Source organism: Macaca mulatta, chromosome 5, assembly GCF_049350105.2.
Source record: "Macaca mulatta isolate MMU2019108-1 chromosome 5, T2T-MMU8v2.0, whole genome shotgun sequence".
Lineage (NCBI taxonomy): Eukaryota > Metazoa > Chordata > Mammalia > Primates > Cercopithecidae > Macaca > Macaca mulatta.
The window spans coordinates 156,722,726-156,748,293 of NC_133410.1; the positions used below are offsets into that span (position 1 = coordinate 156,722,726).

A 25,568-nucleotide genomic window follows, 5' to 3' on the forward strand; every position below is an offset into this window, starting at 1 on the left:
ATTTTGTATATATATATATTTTTTTGAGATGGAGTGTCGCTCTGTCGCCCAGGCTGGAGTGCAGTGGCACGATCTCGGCTCATTGCAAGCTCCGCCTCCCAGGTTCACGCCATTCTCCTGCCTCAGCCTCCCGAGTAGTATTTTTAGTAGAGATGGGTTTTCACGATGGTGGCAAGGCTGGTCTTGAATTCCTGACCTCAAGTGATCTGCCTGCCTCGGCCTCCCAAAGTGCTGGGATGACAGGCATGGGCCATTGTACCGGGCCTTCTTTTGTTGTTTTATTACTGCCCTGTCTCCAGGGGCATCATGTTATTTTTCTGCCTGTGGAGTTGCATTGGGTAAGCTCCTCTTCAAAGAATCAGTCAGTGGAGCTTTCCCCAACTGTTACAGCTGCTGTCTGACCACAGGTAATCTAAGAAACTGCTTTAGATTAATAAACTGGGACAATGGAATGGCAATTTCTAAGTGATATTTCCGTAGATTTAGAGGGGCCTTATCAATTAAATCTCATGTAACAAAAAAAATGACTAAAATAGGAATTCCAGGGATAATTTAAAGGGTGCTAGGGGCAAGGTGATTTTTTTTCAGACAGAAGAGTCATTCCAGGTCTCTGACAACTTACTTGCTGGCCTTGGCTTACTTGGTCTATGCTTAGATTAACATTAGTTATGAGCTGCTAATAATGTGCTCACCTTGTGATTTCATGAACAGAATGTATTTTATCTTATTAATATTTTTGTATGACATTTTCCATTTTGATCAACATAAGAAGTGCATATGTCATTTTTTTTTAATTTTTAATTTTTATCTTATTTTTGAGGTAGAGTCTCACTCTGTTGCCCAGGCTGGAGTGCAGTGGTGGGATCTCGGTTCACTCACTGCAGCCTCTGCTGCCTGGGTTCAAGCGATTCTCCTGCCTCAGCCTCCTGAGTAGCTGGGATTACAGGCACCTGCCACCACGCAGGGCTAAATTTTTTATTTTTAGTAGAAACGGAGTTTCACTATCTTGGCCAGGCTGGTCTTGAACTCCTGACCTCGTGACCTTGAACTCCTGCCTCAGTGAGCCACCACCTTTGCCTTTCAAAGTGCTGGGATTACAGGCATGAGCCACTGCTCCCAGCTGTATCTGTCATTTCAACAATAAAATCCTTAATCCTGCATTCTCAGAAGAAATGTGCACATTAACCATATTTTTCCTATATACTTGATCAATTTGCTATCAATTACAAAACTCTGATATCAGGATTTCATAGAAAGCTAACTCCTGCCGGGCGCGGTGGCTCATGCTTGTAATCCCAGCACTTTGGGAGGCCGAGGCAGGTGGATCACCTGAGGTCGGGAGTTCAAGACCAGCCTGACCAACATGGAGAAACCCCGTCTCTACTAAAAATACAAAATTAGCCGGGGTGGTGGCACATGCCTGTAATCCCAGCTACTCGGGAGGCTGAGGCAGGAGAATCGCTTGAACCCGGGAGGCGGAGGTTGTGGTGAGCCGAGATAGCGCCATTGCACTCCAGCCTGGGCAAAAAGAGCGAAACTCTGTCTCAAAAAAAAAAAAAAAAAAAAAAAAAAAAAAAAAAAAAAGCTAACTCCTACTGCATGCTTGGAGATGGCGAAGTCAGTTGCCCAGACTTGTTAAGTTCAGGATGCAGCACGTGAAAGGAGAGGCAATCCTACCTGGAAGTACCTTTGCCCACTTCACGACTTGGATCATCTGTTTGCCTGCTAAGCGGTTGAGCGTGGAGAGCAGATTTTCGGCCGTATCTGGTTTTGAGCTGTCATAGCCTGCATACACAATTTCGGGTTCAATGTTTTCAAGGACCATAACGGGGGAAGGTGTGAGTGCTCGTGAGATGGTGGAGAGCTGAGGAACCAGTGCTGTGTTGACGGAGGGTTCTTTTGCAGGAGCGATGTACGTTGTCCCTTCCTCTGGGCTTTGCGGGGGTGGGGGTGGGGGTGGGGGCTGCTGCTGCTGTGGCTGCTCCTCGTGAATCCCTTTTAACTTTCCCAACTTCTTTGACTTTCGTGCTATAAGAAACCGTAAATGATAAGGCCTAATTAAAATTATGTTTGAAATATACTGACTCACATTGCTTAAAGCACAGTTTTCCTCTAAATAGGTCTTGTTATGTCAATGGGAACATGATCGTTTATTCCACTAAGAGAAAATGTATAAAGCCCAATTATTATTACTTACTACGGGTATTAGGATAACAAATTCCTTCCTTCTTTCATTCATTTTACAAGTCTTCACTGCCTGTCTCCTGTAAGAGACTGCATAAGCGGCATACATACCCAGCTAATATGTTCAGCATAACCAAGCCTCACCCTGTCCTCAACAAGTGTTCAGCCTAGTGGGGGAGGAGTTAAGAAATGTACCACCACTGTACCGCAGTGCAGGTAGAGGTGGGAACCATGATAAAAACGAAAATGGCTAAAATTTACTGAATGCTTAACTAACACCAGGCACTGTTCTAAATGTTTTATATAAATTAACCAATTTAATACTTTAATGAGTAGATCTATTATGATTCTCATTGTAGAATAAGGAAACAGAGACCAGAAAGTTTAAGAAATATAAGATCACATATCTTGTATATCTGAAAGAGAGTTTAAAGGAAGGGTAAATTACTTCATATGCGAATATGATGGAGGTGGTGGGGGATGTAGGAAAGTTGGGAGGTAGATGGGTAGATGGATAGATAATTGGGAACACGGATGAATGAGAGAACGGGTTAAAAAAAAAAAGTTCCGAAGCACCGAACTGAGCTTAGGTATGTGAGAATTACTTATATTACAAATGTAACATTTCAATTTATTTAAAAATTCTTGAAGAAAACAGACACGTTCTACTTAATCCTAACAGTCATGAGAACTTACAGGACACAAATTTAACATAGAATAGGACTATGTTATACCAATTAACTTGATTTAAAAATAGAGTAATTTGTGTTTACAATTATAGCCACTAATATCACATTCATCACAGAAAATCTTACAATTCAGATAAAAGATAAGCCATCAAACAACAAAAGCTATATTAAATATTGAAACCAGGCTTAAAAGATGAATAAGACAAACTACTGTCTTTAAGAAGTTTAATATTAACAAAAATTTTAAACTTCAATAATTATAGACTGTCTCTTTAATAAAAGATTTGAGGCACAGACATCTGATTTTTAGAACTGTTTATCAAGGAAAAACAGATGTATCATATTCACGTATGTTAATGGAAGATGCTGCCCAGGCACTAGTAACAGGCACTAGTAACCCAGATACTTCCGATGAATGGATGAGTGGGCAAATGAAAAATACTCAGCAAAGTGCCTCAAAAACTAGACAAAACAGAAAAGAACCAAGCACCCAGGTAATCTAAAAACACAGTCAACTGATGACTCTATCAGAGCTTAAGAAAATCTTCAATAGCATTAATCTGTCTTTTGGGCAATTAGATAAACTCTCCTCTAAGTCTCAACTGATTCATCTGAAAAATGGGCACGACCAAGTTTCCCTCTCTTATCTCTCAGAGAACTAAATGGGTATGACAAATAAAAACATGTTGGAAATTATTATTAACATCTGAAATAATATGTCAATGTCACTTCCATTCTTCCCCCATAATTTTGTAAGCATTAAAAATATTCCAGCACATTAAAATGTTCTCATCCTTTATAGGACCACATCTGATGATAACCATAATTTAATTGACTAGAAACAGCCAAGGGTGATATTTTCAAATTTTATTGAAAGTGATATTTGCTTGTAAATTAATGATAAAATTCATATTGCTTTAGGCTTTCAGTCTACAATGCTGTGCTTATTCTCACGGCTGATTTAAGGTCAATGATAGGAAATATCGCGAAGAATACTTAATATATTCTCCAGCACTTACACACAAGGCTGTGGTCTGTAGCATAAACCTAGGGAGAGGATTATCGACATCACATTTAGCATTTCAGGTACATTTAAGTTTATACTGTGATTTTGTGAACATATGTAGGACACTTGAAATTGAGTAATAATCCATATTTACTCCAAGAGTTCAAGGTAATAAATATCTCCAGTGTATCTTTGGCCATGTGTATCTACCCAATATATTTTCTAAAAGGACCAAAAATATGGTTACTTAATTATATTTATATCAAAGTAATGTTTCTAAAATGCTTGAATATTTTATACTGTTATAATACATTTAAGCTCTTCAAAGTGGGTAATAATGTCTTATGTATCCCTATGACATCATATCACTTCCCATGATGCTTATGGGTACCCAATAAAAATGTTTGTTGAATAAATATACCTTATTTTCAAATTTTAATAAACGTTAACAAACTATTACATATATAAAGTATTAGTTTACTTCCCTGTGGGAAATGTGGGCAAGCTTCTGAGATTTTATGATAAAATTTCTGAATTGTTAATTACTATTCCTTTTCAAAATTTCTACTGTGTAATGACCCATTTGTGGAATTATTACTCTTAAAATACTGTATCTAAAATAAGCTAAATATATTTAGCATTTCATGTTCCAAGCACAGTTCAAAAGAGCTTTAACTTGTTTTCAGCATTCCAATGCTCACCATGACCCAATGAGAGGCACTATTTTCATTTTTCAGGTGAAAAAACTGAAACACAGAGATTAAATACTTTTTCATATTGCAGAGCTAGTAAATACCAGGGTGAGATTTGAATCCAGCTATGGCTCAGAATTCACGCTTTTAACCTCCATGCTATATGCAGTCTCTCTTCCAAACCTTTTCTCTTTATCTAATTTGTTTAATTTTTATACTTTAAGATTAGCTAGCATAAGCTTCAAATCCAAGTGTATAATTAAGATGTTTGCTAATTACACAGGAACACTGTTGGCTGAAGATACTTAAGGAACATGTTTCTATTATCCAAAAGCATCATTGAGCATACATTTGGGAACTTAACCACTGTTTAGCACCTTACTAAATCAATATTGACTTAATGGCCATTGTGCTTTGTGATCTCATGTTCCTAGGTGGCCAGACCCAAACACCATTTTCTCCACTGCCAGCAACAGTAGCTGTGTGTGTGTCTGTGTGTGTGCACGTGCAGTATACATTAATGTGACTGTAAATGTCTCCCAGTCCCAATTAAACTCACATAAAAGAGGAGTTTCACTTGTTCTACCTGGATGTTATAATAACTAGCACGTGTTTAGTTGCTGCCCTCAGGTACCTAGTCCTTAATTACTAGTAACATTTTGGCAGCCTGTCTTTCCTGGCACTGCTGGGAGACAACTCCTTAGATTCTCGTGAATTGTTCCCTGAGGAACTGGCATTGCGGAGGCCCTGCTTCCTATCCTGACCAACCTGCAAAAGAGCAGGCAGAGCACATCTTGGTGGGACTCTATTAAAGCTGAAAGATTTCTAATGATATCTCAACATTCACAAGAGCTTTGAAACATGACATGGCAAGATTTCCTCTTCTGCTTTGCTCCACCTCCTGAGGCTGGTATAACCTGACACATACCCTTTTGATAAGCCACCATTGTGGCCAAATGATGGCTGGCTAGGACTTTCACCATGTAAAGATTCTTTAGTCTTAGAAATGGTCATCAGGACAACTTTCCCCCTCTGGAGTATAGTAAAAGAGTGATATATAGTAGAATATGGAATCTTGTTCAATGACAGTATTTCATTAGAAAAAAATAAAGTGAGAATTCTGTCATTGCAGAAATGCTTCATGCCATGTCTCAAAATTTTAGGTCTTGGCAGTAAACATTAGAGAGGCTATATTGAGGTTATATTAAAATACATATTTTTCTGTTCATAGGCCAAATGTAATTACTGCCCACGAAACAGTAACAGCATTCTCCCCCCTTGCCCCTACCACCCACTATCCTCTTTAACAGACCATTTCTCCCATCACCCTCATACATGGGGGCACGAATTTCAGCCCAATAACCCTAATTGTGCTTTCCTGTCTTCTTTATCTCTGTATCTGCATGACTTCTCTTTGCTTTTCTACTGCCAGAGGGGGAGTACTCTCAAAGATAGGGGGCAACTAAGTAATCTGGCCATGAAACCAAAGGAAGCAATGTCATCCTTCTACAGGCTTAACAGCTAATTTGCACTAATAGGGAAAAGATCATCTAAATCAATCCCAATGCAATAAACACCAGTAGAACTGGGTCCTAGGGCAATAAAAAGCTTGTCAGTTGATTATAAGGAAGTAGCATTTCAATTGTTTATAAATACTCTTAGAGTGGTTAAGAAAGTTGAATACAAGTTGTTTTTTTAAAAGTGTCTCCAAATATTCTCAGATTAATCTATGTAATTTAACAAGTTAACATACATTATTGATTTTGTTGACATAGAAAACATGCACAGACATAGAAAACATGAGGCAAACACAAACTCAACCTTTGATCACTTTAAAAGATATTCCAAATGAGTGGGTATCCATATATTACACTTTTTTTTTTTTTTTTTTTTTTTGAGATGGAGTCTCACTCTGTCACCCAGGCTGGAGTGCAGTGGCACTGTATTGGTTCACTGCAACCTCTGTCTCCTGGGTTCAAGCAATTCTCCTGCCTCAGCCTCCCGAGTAGATGGGATTACAGGTGCCCACCACCACACCCGGCTAATTTTTTAATATTTTTAGTAGAGACAGGGTTTTACCATGTTTGGCCAGGCTGGTCTCAAACTCCTGACCTCAGGTGATCAGCCCACCTCAGTCTCATATATAACATTTTAATGTGTGTGTAAAGCTATCCACAGATATGTGCATCTGTATCTATAATAAATATAACTTTGTTGCAATTGTTATATAATAAGTTTATTACTTAGCAAATAACTAATATCCACCCATTGTATAAGAAGTAACCAGTTTGTGAGCAATGTAATGCTGACTAACAAGATCTGAGCCCTGATAAGAGATTACAATCTTAGGGAAGTTGAATTGATACATAATAAAGTAATTAGGTTTATAAAACTGGATATGATAAGTTTTGGGTCACTGGCGTTTACAATATATTTGGAGAGAAAGACAATGGCAGAGAGAAGTTGTTTTCTCTCTCCATGGGATGGGCTCACACTATCCTGTCCCCTCTGTAGTAATTTCCACCAAGCCCTGGTTTGCTTTTGGTGTGAGGCAGATTACACTGAAGGTCTATGAGGACCAGGACACTTTGCTGTATGGGGATCCACCTGGAGTCAAGTGCCATTGACCCACCTAAGAGGATAATCCCTTAGGTCAGAAGCCAGAACTGGGCAGAGGGGCTCAAGGGAATCTGAGGGAGTCAGAATAGGGGTTCTCTGATTTTACGGAGACAATAACAAGTTTCTGGAAGATGATTCCCTATGACAGAAATATGATACCCTCCCTATTGGAGACAGACAGGAAGTCAGATAGGGACAAAGCTGGGAAGATGTTTCCAAGGTTCTTCTGGGCTAGACAGACGGTGAGCATGATTACTTTTATGGTATTTGTATTTTCTGTAGCTATATTCTTTTTGCTCCTCTAATATGTACATTTTTCATCCCCCCTCCCCTTTTTAATGCCAATCAAACTCAGGAATGTGTGCACACAGAAGGGGTTTTCAAGGTGAGACAACATGTTGAGGTCTGGCCAGGCTGGGGACCTCATTAGATCAAGCAAGAACCTCAGGGGGAAAGGAAACTCAGAACATCAGAGAAATAGCTTCTGGTAATCATCTCTGGGCAATGGAGAAAGCTTCTGAAGCTTTCTTGTGCTCAAGGCCTGACTGGTTTTGAATGAAAACAAGACAGACCACCGCTGGACTGTGTGGCATGGGGCTGAGGCTGTCCTGTAATTCTGAAGTGCCCTCTGGCACCTCTTAGGAAGAACTGCAGCAGTGGTGAGGCAGAGAGGTGGCTGGTGCCTCCCTGCCGGGTGGATTGATTACGCATGACAACTCCTACTTGGGCCCTGTCACTGTTGTGCTGATATAGACCTTGAGGAGTATCAGAAGGGAGTAACAAAATGACAAATCCTCTACCCACAAAGCTCTGAACAAAACATGCTTCTGAAAGAAAAAAAGGTGGAAAAGACTGCGGTTGACTTATTCCAGAGTAGAGGATAAGGTCTATGAGAAGCCCAATAACAGTTTCAAAAACTTAAAGAGACATTGGCTAAATCATGGGGAGCATCTACTTTCTATTTCCACTGAGGTCAAGATAAGATATGAAGGGTTTAAAGGGCAGAAGAAGGGATTTAGATTAGACATTAGGAGAATTTCCTCCCAGCATTCTGGAATGTGTTATGGAGAAAGCTTGGAATGTACTACTAGCAAGAACATGTACTATTCTTTTCTAAAAATTCTAAGATAATAGGTAGACAGGCATCCTGCTTGCCTGAGGGCAGTTCTGCCCTAAGGTAGAAGAAAGTGATTAAATGAGTTATTGAGATCTGGTGGCCCTACAATGCAAGTAAGTAAGACCCTCTGATGTACATTCCAGACTTACATTTGTCTGAAAGAAATCTCTCTGGTTCATACTTTTCTGAAAAACAGAAATAAATCCCTTATATTTATATGTGTGGTAAAAGATAATTTCAGAAATATGTTTCCAAAATATGCACAAAGGGCAAAGACTGTGATCTCAGAATGCCTGCTTGAGAGAATGTCCAGCACTATGGGAAAAAACCAAACACCTAACGTCCTCTGTGCTCTCTTCTTCGCTCTATCCCACCCCCACCCACCTTTTTTAAAAAGTAGTTTTGGTCGGGTGCAGTGGTTCATGCCCGTAATCCCAGCATTTTGGGAGGCCGAGGCAGGCAGATCAGGAGGTCAGGAGATCAAGACCATCCTGGCTAACACGGTGAAACCCCGTCTCTACTAAAAATACAAAAAATTAGCTGGGCCTGGTGGCGGGCACCTGTAGTCCCACCTACTCGGGAGGCTGAGGCAGGAGAATGGCATGAACCTGGGAGGCGGAGTTTGCAGTGAGCCAAGATCACGCCACTGCACTCCAGACTGGCGACAGGGCAAGACTCCATCTCCAAAAAAAAAAAAAAAAAAAAAAAAAAAAAAGAAAAAAGTACTTTCACCATTATAAAGCAAGCTGTTTGCTCAGTCCTACAAGTAAAACACACTCTTTGGTTTCTTGTAATCTTGAGATTACATTATTTTATTAGTGGTGAAAATAGTAAAGAGCTATCATTAATTGAGAATCTGTATGTCAGGTACTAAGATAACAGCTTTTAGAAATATCCCATTCAATGTCTTCATAAGCACACTATGGGGTAGGTACTGTGTTATCACCATGTACAGAGGGGTAAAGTGACGTATGCAATAACTGTAAGTAGCATTAGAGGGAAGTGACTTATTGTAATGACATGAAACACTACAATAGAGAAATCCCATTACATTTGCAGACAACATCTAATGACATCTAATCAGAAGGTCAAAGGGGGTGAGAAGAGGATCGACAGCTAAAATGGTTTTTCTAAATTATCTCTAAGGTCACCACTGGATCACCTCTGTTGACAGAGATTAGTCTTTTAAATAGGAGGCTTGTAACAACCTGTGCCAATACACAAGAGGTTTTCATTTTTAACTCCCTGGGCAGCACAGTCAACTTCTTCACACTGGAAGGCTATTTTACTGTTACACACAGCTCAGGCGTTTTGCTTTTGCTCCCTGTTATGACATTTTGATTCAATTGGAGGAGAATTTAACAATGCAGAAATCAATCTAGTCAGTCTGTATAAAAAAATAGAACTTACTAAGGAAGGAACCTACTACTTCTTTTATTAAAAATAAAGTTCCTGAGCTCCGTTGCAACTGGTAAGTTCTTCAGACAAATATATCTTTATTTAGATGTAAATATCTAAATCAAATTTACATTCTTTAGAAAATAGAGTATCTGCTTTGTAAATTCCTATTCTTTGAGGATAACTATGCTGAAGATTGATGCATGTACATGTGTAAAACAAACAAGCAAAAAAGAAAACCTCTAAGTAGTTTTATAATACATTTAAAATAAGAAAAATAGCACTATGATAGCTGTAGTCCCACAGCAAATGGCCCCTCACTCAGTTAAAAAGTTAATTCTTTAACAGCTTCAAGGGCTGCCGTCTTGGCATATGTTTCAGCAGAGAATTTATTACATGAAACACGATCTCATTGAGCATGCAAGGTAAATAGACTCATTAAGAATGTTTTATGAAGAAACATTACTGTTCTAACAAGGTCACAGGGGTGAATAAGGTACGAGAAAGAGGCAAAAGGCAGTGACCTGGAAATGGACTACAGCGCTCAGCTTAGTTTACTAGGCCTTCCCAAGTTCTAGCATGATCTTCACTAGACTTGGGCTGAAAATAACTAGTTAAATGCTGGAATCTACAGTGGTAGAAAAGTCCCAGGAAGAGCCCTGTGCATACCTCCTCAAACTGTCAAGTCAACTCAAGCAGGGTCCATATTAAGCAAATATGATATACAAAAATAAGAGCTTACCAAACAGATAGATGAGGGGAATAGTTACAATAAGTAATAGTTTTCTAAAAAACAAAAATGTAAGCAAAAGATTCCTTCAGTAAGTACTTAAAGAATATTTAAACTATAATACATGTACATTTGTTTGCACATTACTTTTTAGGGCTGTTTAAATTATTCTGTTCTTCCCCTAAACATTTGTTGCTACTTTAGTGCAGTGGTTTCCACATCTTGGTCCCTTGATTATACCCAGTGACTTGGAGGTACCCAAGACTTCTAAGACAGCTAAGGAAGTTGCCTAAATGTAATTTCAGAATTTTTTTTTATGATTAGTGTAATTTGTGTCCTAAAGAAATAAAAACTCTTAATGAGGAATAAAAAAATATACACACCAGGAGAGCAGTTTTATCTCCAATATTAATTTTCTTCAAAATATTTCTTCCCTCTTAGTTCAACAGTCTTTCTGTGAAATAAATTACTTATGGCTACATCATTATAATTTTAACTATTTCTTAAAGAACTATTACTTAACAACATATATTATCAAAAACCACCTTAATTATAATCAAATCATAAATAATCCTTTATATTATTTATATGAAAACAAAACTGAGTTTTACTCAAGAATACTAATGCTGCGATTATAACTGAATCATTAAAAACTATTAAAATTGCTTAGTAAGAAAAAGAACTGATGAGTCAGATAACCAAACAAAATAATAATCCTGTGAATTGATACAAAAATATTTTTCACAATTGCTTTACCAGTCTGTATTTCTGAGTTACTCTCTGTAATACACTAATACAGTATTTCTGTATTACTATCACTCTATTATTAAGAACATTTTACAAATGCAAGACAAAAGAAGCTAAGCAGAATTTTTAAACAATCTTCAAGTCAGAAACTAGTACTACTACAAAAAAGGATAAGCAGAGTAAGTACATATTAATGACTTAACAGGATACCACGCAAGTTGGACGGCAAAATTAAACAGGCCCGAGGAAAGAGAAAGCAAACCTTGATAATTATTGCTTTTACACATTTAAATATTACTCCACATTTTATTCCACTGATATTATCAAAATTAGTCTAAATTAAGAATTAATAGTAGCCAACGATGCATGTATTTCAAAAAAAGTTATTTTTCTAGGCTGGGATCTCTTCAGGATACAGACTGAATTGGTCTGCAAACTCCCAGATAAAGCAGAGCCAAACAAAATGGCCTTTTTTGAAGAAGTGATTGTCTTGCAGTTGCTCCTCCTGTTTGGATTCCAGCTTGTCTCTGCACACAGGGTTGGTATTGCAGCATCCTGAGGCACTTTGATGATGTCTTGTGCTGTCAGGTCTCAGGGCACTGCTGAGGACCTGGTGGTGAGCAGGGCCACGTCAGAGTGGCCAGAATGGGGGCAGACACACAGGCCTGCCCTGCCCTGCCCAGCTTTGTTTACAAGATTAACTTCTATTTTTTCATTTGGTATTCTGCCACAGTGTAAATTCCAGAGCTTTGGTGACTCTCTCAAAATCTAATTCTGCACAGCAGGCTGAATAAACGCCTCTTTAAAAGAATGTGCTTCCCATTTTAGTTTCAAAAGTATTCTTCGTATTTCTATCATTTAGTCATACCCTACCATCCTAAAGGAAAATGGTCCAAGAGAGAATTTAAGAAAGTTCTTAATACACAAGATAACCAGCTCACTGAAAATAAGCTTTTAATTTTTAGTGATTCCTTCTAATCCGTATTTTCCATTCATATGAGATTGAACCATAGACTTGGATAGAAACAGTCAGCCGTTATCCATCAAAGCTATGAAGGACCCGTCCTGGGAGGACTTCCGGAAATTTTAATATGGGTAGTTCAGGAAGGGCAGTTGGGACATATCTGAAAGTTTTTTGGTGGGGAGATTGGGGGCTGTAATTCACATTTAAATCGCTATTAATTTTTAAAGTAACATCACATTGATAGTCCAGAAATTAAACAAAACAGTTTTCGTTTCTTCTCTCAAGTTGTTTACCACTTACTTGTTACTATTCTGCTTATGTTCTAATGGTAGGTTTCCCTTCATTTAAAACAAAGTCTGCTGCGTGTAGTGATTTTCACACTTGTATTCCTAGGCCCAAAGAATGATGGATCTTCAATGAATGATTTCACTGATGGCTTTGTTAGTGTAAGGACAAGCCTCTCCTGGTGTCACAAGGTGGTCATGGCTGTCACTCCAGTGAAGCTCTTGACTAGGATCGGCTCTTCGCTGCTGACTTGGAATAAGGCCAACCTCTTGCTATGATTTTAAAATGGGTGATGTGGTTCTAAGTCATGTACTATGTAAAACTCCATTCTTAACCCTCATAATAATTTCAACCTCCAAATTTAAATGGGACTAACAAAAGTCTATACAACCTTCCCTTTAGAGCATTTTTATCCTTTAGCGATTTTTTTCGGACCCACAGTTAAGATTAGACATTCTCTTTTATATTCAGATATTCTCCCTTTATAGATATGATCATAGAGGATAAAGATCATAACACCATGCCCAACATGATATGCTCTATACTCGTTTGTTCAGTTTCTGAGGTATTATGCTTAGAACTTATCTAAGTATTTTATTGCATGACACACAGTAGGCACTAAATAAGTGCTTACTGAACAAAGGGAAAGAAAGAGCAAATAAACAAATAAATGAAGGCTTTGCTGACCCTCTATACCAGGTTACATTTCTTGATGTGATAACCACAGCCACCATTTTGGAAAGAGAGGATGTTAGGTTTCACCCCAGACCCCAATGAACTACACTAGTCTACGTAGAAAACAATTCCAGGCAAGGCTCAACCCAGCATTACGCTAATAAGAAAAGTAGGTCAAGCAACCTCCAAGAAGCAAAACCAACTACAGGAGCAGAGGACCTGACAGTCCTGTGGCCAGGGGGACCAAATGTTGTTTTCTCTGACTGGGCAGCAAACAAGCAGGCAATCCTACCACTTCCAACCTTGAGCGAGTCTAAAGAGAGAGGAAACAGGGAGAAGCCAAAAAGAAAGGAGGCCTTTAGCTTCACAGAACCATACTCCAGAAACAGACTCCAGGAAAGAGGCAATCTATATACTCAATCTTAGGGCCCAATAAACATCATTAAACGAGCCATGCAGCATGGGTTCCTTTTTGTGGGTGGAATGATGGAAAGTGTCTTTGACCTTGACCCTCCCTTCCTTATGGAAGGGGCAAGTGATGCAGAGAAAGACTAATTTCCCCCTGCCCCAAATGCCCATCAGCAAGTCAAGGTTTTAGTACCCAAACTGTGAGCACACCAAGAGAATGAGAGCCTTCTAGACCCAGAAAGGACCTCATAAAACACGCAGGTTAATCTGTTTTAAATGAGAGGAAATAAAGTTCCAGAAAGATGAACTGGCTTGCCAGGGTTCCAGCTGAAAGAGGTGGCATGTATACAGAGACCCACCATTTCAAGTTTAGTGGCCTGTTAGCAGTGTTAGCACCAGAACTGTTATGTAGAAGGGACTTAGAGAAATGTGAGAAAACACATTTGCTTCATAAGAATTTATTGATATTTACTTAGGATAGGTTGGAAGGCATTTGGTGAAAATTATGAGGGGAAGGCCAAAAACCTCTCCCAAGGCCATCCAACAACCACTGTAATATCTGTTTAATTTGGCATAAACACAAAACCATCCAAATGGAATTTCAGCTTTTTACAAAATAGTTTCTCCAGAATTACTGTGAGAAGCTACAAAGTTGGATGACAAAGTTATCCATGACCCTTGGTGGCCAGCTTGTTAGCGGATAGCCAGTGAGTTGTCGCAATTACCTATGTAGGATGTGCCTATGTTTGGAATGTGCCTATGTTTGGTAATCACATACCAAAACTATGCCTTCATAAAGCACCCAGTAATTACCATGCACCACTCTAACTGTAAATTTCAAGGAGACACTAAAGAACTGTTGTAGACCTGATTATCAAAGCCCTGTGAATTGAAATCAATATACTATAACATATGAGTGTTAGATACAAGTTGAAGCCTCTGAAGGCAGGTCACTATGGTGGCATAAAATCAGTTTTTCTAAATACCAAGCAGCATTTGGATGAATAGATCTATGATGACCATATTGCCCTCACTGTACACGGCCTAAACTCATCTCTCTGGAAAGTTAATCTTTCATAACATTAACATCAGTTTGGTTAAGACATCACTTACATAAATTATTCTCAATATTATCAGCTGTTATAGTCCACATTTTTTTTTCACTTGGTTCCTATGCTTAAAAAGCTAAACAAAATTTTAATCTTGTATTTGCAGGGAGCTTCTATCAACCAACTTCTGAGAAACACATATAATATATTACAAAAAAGACTGAGAAAAGAAATTAGAAATCTGGGAAATGAACCTGGTAAGATACACTATGTAGCTACTTCAACAACTCATAAGGATCAAATATGATTTATGATTACATATATATAAAATCATATATATGAATATATATATATATTCATCTCTTTATCCTCAACTATGCTTTAATTTACTTACTTCCCAAAGTGTAAATAACTACTAAAAGCTATGGATATTTTAAGGGCTTAATAAAAGTAATGGGATATGACTGAGAAGTTCAAACGACAAAAGATCTAAACAAAGATGAAACACATAAAGCCAAAGACTGAAAACAGAGATGGTCATACTGCTTCTCAAACTCTGGTCAATGGGTGAGCTTCCTTATGATCACCTCAGGGCTTACTCAAGATGCAGAATCTTGGGCTGCCCAAAGTACACATGGCAGAGTATCTACCAGTGGAGGCTGGGAGTCTTCATTTTTAACAAACTTCCCATGTGATTTTTTCCTGCACATTGGAATTGAGAACTATCAACCGAAAGGTTCTGAATGAGATTACAGAAAACAGGAGAAAGAGAGAAACTGAGAAAAGATGATTTGTTAACAGGAGGGAAGAGCGGGAGGGAGGGAAAGAAGGACAGGTATTAAAAATTTGGTCTACACCACGGTTTCTCAACGTTATTGACATTTTGGGGTGGATAATTCTTTGTGTAGAAACGGTCCTGTGCATTGTACAGTGTTAGCAGCATTCCTGGCCCTCTACCCAAAAGATGCCAGTAGCAATCCCCCAACCTCCAATTGTGACGATAAAAAATATTTCCAGAATTTGCCAAATGTCCCTTCCAGGGATAAAACCACCCCTGGTTGAGATTCACTAGTCTATACTAAGGAAGTTGTTAAAGCAAGAACAGTGAACTAGAAAGATCATGAAATCTCTTGGGTATATAAAAAATGATCAAATGAAAACTGAAATAAGAAGCATGCTAATTCATTATGCTCCTAAAGTTAGTTTCCTTAATAGCAGAAGTCATAAACTGGAAAGTGAACTCAGCATAATAAAAACATTCATTTTCATCTTTCAACATTTAGCATATTTCACACAAACGTGCACTTCTGACACTGCCTGAAATTTTTTTTTTCTGAATCTGGCAATACCTGCAACAAATAGCTAGACCTGAAACTGGCCAGTCCCTTTGGCATGGCAACAAACAGCTCGACCTGGACTGGCCACTGCCCTTCGATGGAGCGTTCACTTCCTACCCCCATGCTTTATAGCTGGGTGGATTCTATTAAAAAATTCCATAAATATGTAATGGGTGTTGTAAGAGATTGGAATATGTTTTAAATGTATTTCTTTAAAACTTACATTTAGTTTCCTAGATGCCAAAGTCTTAGTAGTAGGACCACACTTTTAAACTACAAACATAATTTACAAGCAACACAAGCACAGGTATACAGTCCACTAGAGAAATACCCAAAGTTTAGTGTAATCATAATATCAGGTTTATTATCACAAGACATGGCCAAGTAACGTGCCACACCCAAAGGGCATATGTACTGACTGACAAGCACATATCCTGGATGTCATTACACTCATAAAAAAATGAGTAATGACTGGTTGATCTCAACACTCACATTCACATCAAAATTCAAACTGGGCTTCTACAACACGCTTCCTTACTAGCCATCCATTCAAAAGAATATTTGTTCCTGTGATAGAACAGGGCTTCCCCTAAATGCACACTTCCTTCAGCTGTGTTGCTGCTACTAGTCCCCAGGGTCAACTTCCTGCTGACACCACCTGGAGGTAAAAAGGTCCACACCCCTAGGTTTACAGTCTATGTCTCATCTTTGAAAGTTGCACCTCTTTACCTATCCTATGCCAATTTAAGTGTACAATTAAACATGATTGCAATGTGAAGGAATTTCCAGGTATGAGCTCTACAGAGTTACCTCAATTACGAGTGCAGCTTCACGCTCCTCAGTTATCTAGGCACACATTTTTCTCAGGGATGAATGCCTTATAGCAGTGGTTCCCAATCTTTTGGGCACCAGGGACTGGTTTTATGGAAGACATTTTTTCCTTGGACAGCAATGGGAAGGATGGTTTGGGATGAAACTGTTCCACCTCAGATCATCAGGCATTAGATTCTGATAAGGAACGCGCAACCCAGGTCCCTCGAATGTGCAGTTCACAATAGGGTTGATGCTCCTATGAGAATCTAATGTGGCTGCTGATCTGACAGAAGGTGGAGCTCGCCTACCACTCACCTCCTGCTGTGTGGCCCAGTTCCTAACAGGCCGTGGACCCAGTATTGCTGCCTTACAGGTCTAGCCTGATGATGCTCTCTTTTTTCAACTGGAAGGCTTCTCTATTTCCCAGAAGTGGAGCTGCACTACTGTCTTTGTGTTCATGGTCTTAAACATAGCACTGCTTATTTCCACTCTCCTCAAGTGGCCACCCAGACAAGGGATTAGGCTTCCTGTCAATCTTGAAGTTCCTGGGAAGACAGGTGCTCCTCCCACCTGAAATCAGTACAGATCCTTGACTCTGACCTTGGATTACATGTATTCTAGAAACTATGGATTCCAATAATTTAGTTGGTAATCCCTGGGGGTTTACTCCACTAAGCTCCTCAACTAAACCTTTCACCTTAACCTACTCATCTTGGGTTTGCTTCACTCTTGGTTTTCTTTTCTTTCTATTACCTCTTATTCTTTGCTTTTTTACATTTGTTTTGGGGGCTCATTTATCCATCCTTTACTCTAGGTCAACTCATCCTAATTTTCTTTTACCTTAAACCTAATGAGGTTCAAAGTTCACTACAAACCATCAAACCAGGATTGAAATTCCTACCTTAACAGCAGCAACAGCTATCCCAACACCCCATTTTCTTCCATCCCGGTGACAAAAATTTCAGTTAAGTAAGCATAATCAAGAAGTTCAAACAGTACTTAGAATTCCTCGCCAAGGACTGAAGAGATATAAGCCTTTCCTGCAGTATATTATCATTTAAGAAGTTGCCAAATTATGCCATATAAGTCAACAATAAGGACCAATTTGGAAACTGCACTGTCCTGGTGCAGGGATGGAAAACACATTACACTAAAACTTTGTTAAAATACCGTCGTTGGACTCTGTTACAGGACTAATTTTATAATGAAATCTTCTGTGTCTTTAATAACTGTATAGCCAAACCTTATCATGATTATTATTTTTTGGCCAAACAGGCAAGGTTTAATGGCATGTTTATTCATTCATTCATTCATTCATTCAGTCATTCATTCACTCAATAAGCATCTAGTGTGCTAAGTGCTCTGAAAAGAAAGACAAAAAAAAGGACAACTCTGTTCTTGTAAGTTCAGACTATCTGGCAAGAAATAACCTATAAACAAATAATTATAATAAAAATGTGGTGAGTGCTATAATAAAGGCTTTGGAATCACAGAGAAGGTACTAATCAACTCCATCTAAGGAAGTCATTAAAAGCTTTATAGGAAAAGTCTTAATAAATTATAAACATATATAACACTGTAAAACTGTCTAAAAGGGAATGAAAAGCTTTCCCCACTGTGTAAAGGTTGATTTCTGAGGAGTGCACTTAACCTGGAGGTGATGAGTTGGTTACAGAGATTTATTAGCACAGGGGAGGAACATGTAGGGGCCATTTCAGAACTGTGTTGACAAAGGCACAAACTAGCAAGAATACAGAGAGCCTTCTTGGAAGAGAGGGATGGTGTTAGGGAGTAAGGACAGAGAGCGGAATGAGGTGGGTGACAGAGTGGCAACATGTTTTTGTTGGACATAGGTCATTACATAGTATGGTGGCAAGAATAATGAAGACTTCACCTCCCAATCCCTGGGATCTGTCAATGTGCCACCTTACATGCCAAAAGGAACTCTGAATATTAAATCAAGGATTTGAAGATAGGGAAGTTATCCTGAATTGTCTGGGTGTGTGCCATGCCAATAAGGGTCCTTACTGGGGAAAGATGGAGGCAGGACCAGGAGAAAGGAGATGTGATGATGGAAACAGGGGTGTAAGTGATGCCTTTAATCTGGCTTTGAAGATAGAAGGGGCCATGAGCCAAAGAATGTGGGTAGCCTCTAGATATTGGAAAGGGTAAGCAAGTGAATTCTCTCACAGAGCTTCCTCTAAGGAACACAGTCTGTTGACACATTGAGTTTAGCCCAGCCTGACTCATTTTGGACGTCTCACCTGCAGAAATGTGAGATGATAAACTTGTGTTGTTTTAAGCCAATACGCTTATGGTAAATTTGTTACAGCAGCAATAGGAAACTAATTCCCACAGGAATCCAGGGGGCTTCCTTCTTGGTCCTCCTAAGTATCTGGCACAAATGAGAGGCCCTTGTTGTAGCTGACAAAGAGGGCCCTTTTACTCAAACCAGCAGTGCTGACACAGCAGAAACTGCTCCAGCACTGAAGCAGAAGGAGCATAGGCGGGAGGAGCCCCTGACTGTGTGGAGAAGGCTGGGGAGGCAGGTAGTAGGATTCCTAGCACAAGAAGATTCATGGGAGTGGCTCAGAACTTTTCGAGGGGTGAGGGAGAAGGCAAGACAAAACGGGGTGTGTGTGTGTGTGTTGAAAACAGACTAGCATTGTGTTCACTGCTTTATGTTCAGTCATAGATTCCCATTTGTTTTGAATTTCAAGCAACCTAAGGGAAGCTTCAGATTTTGTTTATTAAAAAAATAAGTCAAATGATTTGACAAAAACTGAGCTACTGGATATGAAAGCCTGCCTGGGAATGGGACAGTTACTGAGTCTCAGAGTAAATAAAGCAAATAAAGTAAACCCTTTTAAAATTTCCCCTTTGTTCTGGATCTGTTTTTCAACTCTAGAGTATTTTAATCGAATCTCTTATATAATACTCAGAAGTCAGATAAGGACTTTTCTTCATCCATAAAACACCTGGAAAACCAACAATAGCGTCACCGGTGGCTCAGGTATTATCTAGAAAAGTTCAATGGCATGACCCAAATCACCTCTATGGAGTGACAACGAAGTGGTTCCAGACGGTATTTCCTCTGAAGAACAAACAGAATGGAGAACACATCTACTTGGGGGCCTGAAGACACCAGCCACGCACAGACATTTCTGTCTGACCGTACTGATGAACAGCATGAGCAAAGGCAACCATGGCGGGAGCCTGGGGATGCAGCATGTGGGGGGCAGGGCGTAACCCCAGTTCCCTTTGCTCTGCGTCTCCCCAGGGGGTATAAATGTCTATATGTGTCCATGGTGTGAGGTGGGGCAGACGAGTAGAAGTGAAGTAGCAATTAGGGTAGCATCTCCAGGTTGGTTTCCTCTCTCTTAATGAATCACAAGCCATGCTGGGGTCCCTCCTTCTCCTCCTCGGTTTTCATCCTAAGACTGTTCCCCACTCTTGACTTCCCAATACCAGGAAGTAGGGTCACTGTTTGAGTGCTTGTCCTCTCCGATGATATCGGACCTACCTTAATCTTCACGTTTTAAATGCTCTTGTCCAAATGTCTGTAGCATTTAAATGTACAGCTGATCAAATCTATTTAAAAGTTATTAGTGAGATACAAAACTGGTAAAGTCAGTAGACTACAAAACTGGCAAAGTCAGTAGTCCCTTTGTAAGGCTATGTTAGGGTTGGCATGGAAAATGCAAATACATTAACTTGAAACATCGTATTCAGGGACTTCTCCCAATGAAGAAATAGTTTCAGAATGCTGACCACTGATTTCCTTAAAAAAGATAAAATTACACTAAATCAAAAAACAAAACACACACACACAAAACAGCTAGAGGCCTGTTAAAAAAATCAATGAAAGGACCTTCTTATCCTAAGAAGAATGCTGCCAATGTCAGCAACCCTTGGAGCAGTGGTTCCTAGCCCTGGTGAACTGATGCACAACAGAGGTCTAGAAAAGGAAGGATGTCCGTGCTCCATTCAGATTTACTGCACAAGAATCTCTAGGAGCAGGGCATGGGTGAGTACGTTTAAAAGAAAGACTTGACAGATGATTCTGAGATGCAGTGAGAACTGTTCAACAGGATAGCTTATTTACAGCCTAGACGTCCCATTATTCCTCCACAAAAGCTTTTGAATTTGGCTTAAAATTTCTAATCTGACTCAACTTTATTTATCTAAAAATATGAGTATATATAGGATGGAAAAGTGTTTTTAATGCCATGAGATTTAAGTCTTTTGCTTTAAAAATATATATTTATATGCATGCATTATATATCTAATTAACATATGAAAATGTTTCCAATATGTCTTTCATTTCTTATTTTTCTATTTTTCTACTGTAGTATATTTTATGTCTTCATATGTAAATAAAGATGAAACAGTTTGAATTTTTACTTGTGAATTAGTCTAATTTTGGAATTAAGAATGGCTTGATTTGAAGACTGCTAGAGTAAGAAAACTGAACTGAAAGAAATCTGTAAGAATTAAAAATTTTTTTTTAGCCAAGCATGAGCCTATAGTCCCAGCTACTCAGGAGGCTGAGGCGGGAGGATCACTTGAGCCCAGGAGCTATAACTGCACTATTGCACTCCAGCCTAAGCGACATAGCAAGATTCTATCTCTAAAATAAACTAAAAATAAAAATTTTAAATTGTTCATGAAGCTTGCCTCCCAGTTTCTCTAGCAGTTGCTGACCATCAGTTGCAAAGAGTTTCTTGGGGGAAACAGTAATATGTCAAGGTGGTTCCAGAGCTGAAGGGAGATGAAAGAAAGTCAGCCGCTAGAAAGAGGTTACCCTAGTCTTAGCCTGCCTCCCAGGCATTTCCTAGTATCTTTCACAAGAGCTAGAAACCTTTATAGTAAAACTGGATTCATTTTTTGGTAAGAATTTGAGGGGCCGATTTTCATATTCTGAGTTCAGGGAGCAACTCTGTCTACTGTAGATGTTGAAATTGTAACAGAGGTGGTCTGCGGTTAGGAAGGTGAGTGGGCTTTCTGCAAGACTGCATGAGGCGGAGCTGCTCTTTCCAGACAGCACCCATGCACACATCAGTAGATAGCACAGGGCCATTTGATGGGATGGATGTACAAAGAGAGCATCTGGGATGAACCTACCAATGCAGTGAGGGACAGAGTCACATGAAGCCATCCTGAGATGCCTCTACCTTTTCCCAGTAGATGGAAGTCAAGGAGTTGTGGATACCACTTTGAAGCAAAGAGAAAGAACTCTAGGGATTTGGGCCATTATCAACACTGAAGGCACTCTTCGAGTCTCTTTGCTAAATTTCCAGTGTTTATCAGATCTACAATAAATTTCTTCATTTTAAAGATTAGCTCCTAGAAAGAGCAAGGCCAGTGCCTACCTTCTTATTATCACAATCACATCATCGCAGGGGATGCCTTGTATGTCAGAGGCATGTGATGGGTTTTTACTGAATAAATGAATGGATTCATCAGACATGCACTTTTTAAATACTGTGATCCCCCTATACAAATTAATCTTAATATGAAAAATAATTATGTGATAACAATATATGCTTATTTTCATTCCCATTTAAAATATTTCGCATTAGTATGCTGAAGGAAGAAGAACAATTACATTTTGGAGTTTCTTATTTTCATGACCTACATCAGAAACTGCCTTTATATTGTTGTTAAGTATTCTTTTCAAAATAATGAAGCAGCACATTCTAATGAAGCCATTTTTATTAGTTCTACTAATTTGGCTTTTAAGAACCTCTCTGTCAAACTGTAAATCATTATGTTTTTAAGCAGCAAATGAACTGCTCAGCAAACATTTGACTCTTACTCCCCATCTTTATTCCAATTTATTACAAATAACTTTTACTCTTCTTTATTAATCATGGTAACGAGTATGCATTTTATAATTTGACAAATCAATAGTTTTAAAATATGTTAGAATTGGGTTAGCCTTTAAAGGTATGTTATCTGTTCAGAAAAATCATCATCTGAAAAGATACTAATGATATTAAATATCATACATTTACTACTAAGACTGAAGGACTGTTAGCTGAAGGAAAGTTAGCTGAATGGTTTTCGGTACATTCTAGAGCTGAGAACAGAAGACTTTATTGTAACATAAACAGCTTCTCCATCTTCACAATCACATAATTCAGTGTGAAAATGGGGAAAGTAGGATGTCTGTTCAGAAAGCCAACAATAATCAGATCATTAGTCACTAGATTTTCAAATAAAAAAAACATTAAGTTATATTCCTCAGTGGACACACCCAGTCACAGAAAGTAAGTGAATGCGATGTTTACAACTTTGAGAAAAGTCTGAGGCAGATGACACCAGTCAATTCTCAGAGAGCAGGCAGGTACTTTACCTAGGATGGCTGATCATCCCTTTCTGAGATGACTGAGTGTATTAACCTATGATGGTTGGTTGTAAGTGATCTGCCCTCACTTCCCTAGTATCTCCATATCCCTCATCTCATCCCTGACCCCAGAACTCATCCTCAATCTTAGGGCCTGGGGTCAGTGCTGGCATTTAGGCACAGAGAACAATTTAGCTATACAGGTAATGTTCTACAAGAGAACGTCCACCTTACACATTAAATTAGTAATTTTTTTAAAGCTTCGGAGATTTGCTTAATTTATGCTTTTCTGTCTTGCTTTGGTTCGTGTGTTTTCAAAGTACCCATAGTAAAACGTTTTTGACTCCAAAATAAAGCCTTCAGGGCCAGGTGCAGTGGCTCACATCTGTAATCCTAGCACTTTGAGAGGCCAAGGCGGGCAGATCCCTTGAGGCCAGGAGTTAGACACCAGTCTGGCAAACAAGGTGAAACCCTCATCTCTACTAAAAGTTAGCCGTGTGTAGTGGCGCACACCTGTAATCCCAGCTAGTTGGTAGGCTGAGCCATGAGAATCACTTGAACCCGGGAGGCGCAGGTTTCAGTGAGCTGAGAATGCGCCACCTCACTCCAGCCTGGGCAACAGAGTGAGACTCCGTCTTGAAAAAAAAGCCTTTCAAGAGTTCTGTTTCAAGAAGCATGAAGCTAATATTTCACTTTGATCATCTGCTTATTGAAAACTGATTTTTTTTCACTTTTAAATGTATGGATAACATAAAATACGTAGATAAAAATTAGGATATTGAAAATTTTGACACGATTTCAAGGATGTTCTGCAATTAATAGATGCCTGTAACTGTTATGGGTTTGTACTAGAGATGTGTTTATTATACTCTGATTGTTATAGTCACAGTTCCTTTCTGAAAAAATGGGGTCAAAATGTTTCTCAAAAGGTTCTCCCACTTTCTACCACAGGGCCCTGTGATCTGACCACACCAGCATGATTGAGGAAAGGGCAAGGGGTCAAAGACAGACATTGTCTGTATTCTCTCGGCCCAATGGGAAGCCCTGTTCTGGGTGGTGACTGATCAGTTAATTTGGAACCTCCTCTTGGGAACTTTGAACGCAGGATACTCAGGTGTCAATGACACTGAGAGACAAGCAGAGAGAATATATTAAGTAGAAACCTGTACTGAAAACCAAGAGGATGCAAAAGCAACGTGTTAGGACGAAGAGAGGTGGAGTACGAACAGCAGAAAGAAGCAGGTAAAAAACAACAACACTATGCAGCCATAAAAAAGGATGAGTTTGTGTCCTTTGTAGGGACATGGATGCAGCTGGAAACCATCATTCTCAGCAAACTATCACAAGAACAGAAAACCAAACACCGCATGTTCTCACTCATAGGTGGGAACTGAACAATGAGATCACTTGGACTCCGGAAGGGGAACATCACACACTGGGGCCTATCATGGGGAGGGGGGAGGGGGGAGGGGGGAGGGATTGCATTGGGAGTTATACCTGATGTAAATGATGAGTTGATGGGTGCTGACGAGTTGATGGGTGCAGCACACCAACATGGCACAAGTATACATATGTAACAAACCTGCACGTTATGCACATGTACCCTAGAACTTAAAGTATAATAAAACAACAACAACAACAACAAAACAAAGAGAAAATCCTAGAAATTGAAAGCCTCTTATATCCTAAGTGATAGTCCAGCAGTTCACACAGACTGTGCAATTATTAATATTGTAATAAAACTCCATTATCTGCGGTGACCTGAAATAATGTAACAATGTGAGGTGTCATGAACAGAAACCACAAAACGATTTTAACAGAGTTAACAGTTGTGTATTACAGAAAATATCAGTGAGTGTGTAAAACTGGGAGGCTGCTGGGGGTCCTGGCCCAAAGAGAACTGTGTATTGAGGATGTTGCTTGGAAAGAGAAAGAACAGTTCAGATTCTAGGTTTCTTGAGACCACCAAGGATAAATGACAAGATTTCCTATGCCTAAAAAGTCTGAAATGCTAAGCTCTCAGGCCCTTTAAGGAAGGCTAGAATGACAATCTACCAGGACAGACTGCTATGAAAAAGGTAAAGGAAAACTGAAAGCAACAGAGGGTATCTGTATACCCAATTTTTCCAACATCTCTGAATTTTATATTTAAAAAGACATAAGAAAAGCAGACTCATTGGGTAAGCTCAGCCAGGCATGAGTGAGTTCATAAAATTGCATATATTTCTGGGGAGGGATGAACACTGGCATTCAATGCCTGCACTGCTTCTGTTCTAAGATGTCATCATTCACAAAATAAGACACCAATTTAATGAGAGTTTTGAATGAAGCTAACAAAAATTAATGTATATATTGATTGCAAATTGTAATTCCAAGAGTTAAAATTTAAAAGAAAAAAATGTTTTAAAAAGAGATACAGCAAATCTTTTAAATCTATCTGCTTTAGAGCCAACCCTGAATTTCCTCCATGAAATTCTGCAGTGTAAAAACACCAGTTGTTTAATTC

General features: G+C 39.1%; 1 protein-coding gene across 9 annotated transcripts in view; it reads right to left on the reverse strand.

Moving 5' to 3' along the window:
• NR3C2 (nuclear receptor subfamily 3 group C member 2) overlaps nucleotides 1-25,568 on the reverse strand; it is a 365,926-nt gene that overhangs the window by 77,041 nt on the left and 263,317 nt on the right. For all 9 annotated transcript variants that reach the window (XM_078002311.1, XM_078002313.1, XM_028848799.2 and 6 more), the window contains exon 5: nucleotides 1,678-2,028. In XM_078002311.1, coding sequence (XP_077858437.1) covers nucleotides 1,678-2,028 — 351 coding nt within the window. The remainder of the gene's footprint in view (nucleotides 1-1,677; nucleotides 2,029-25,568) is intronic.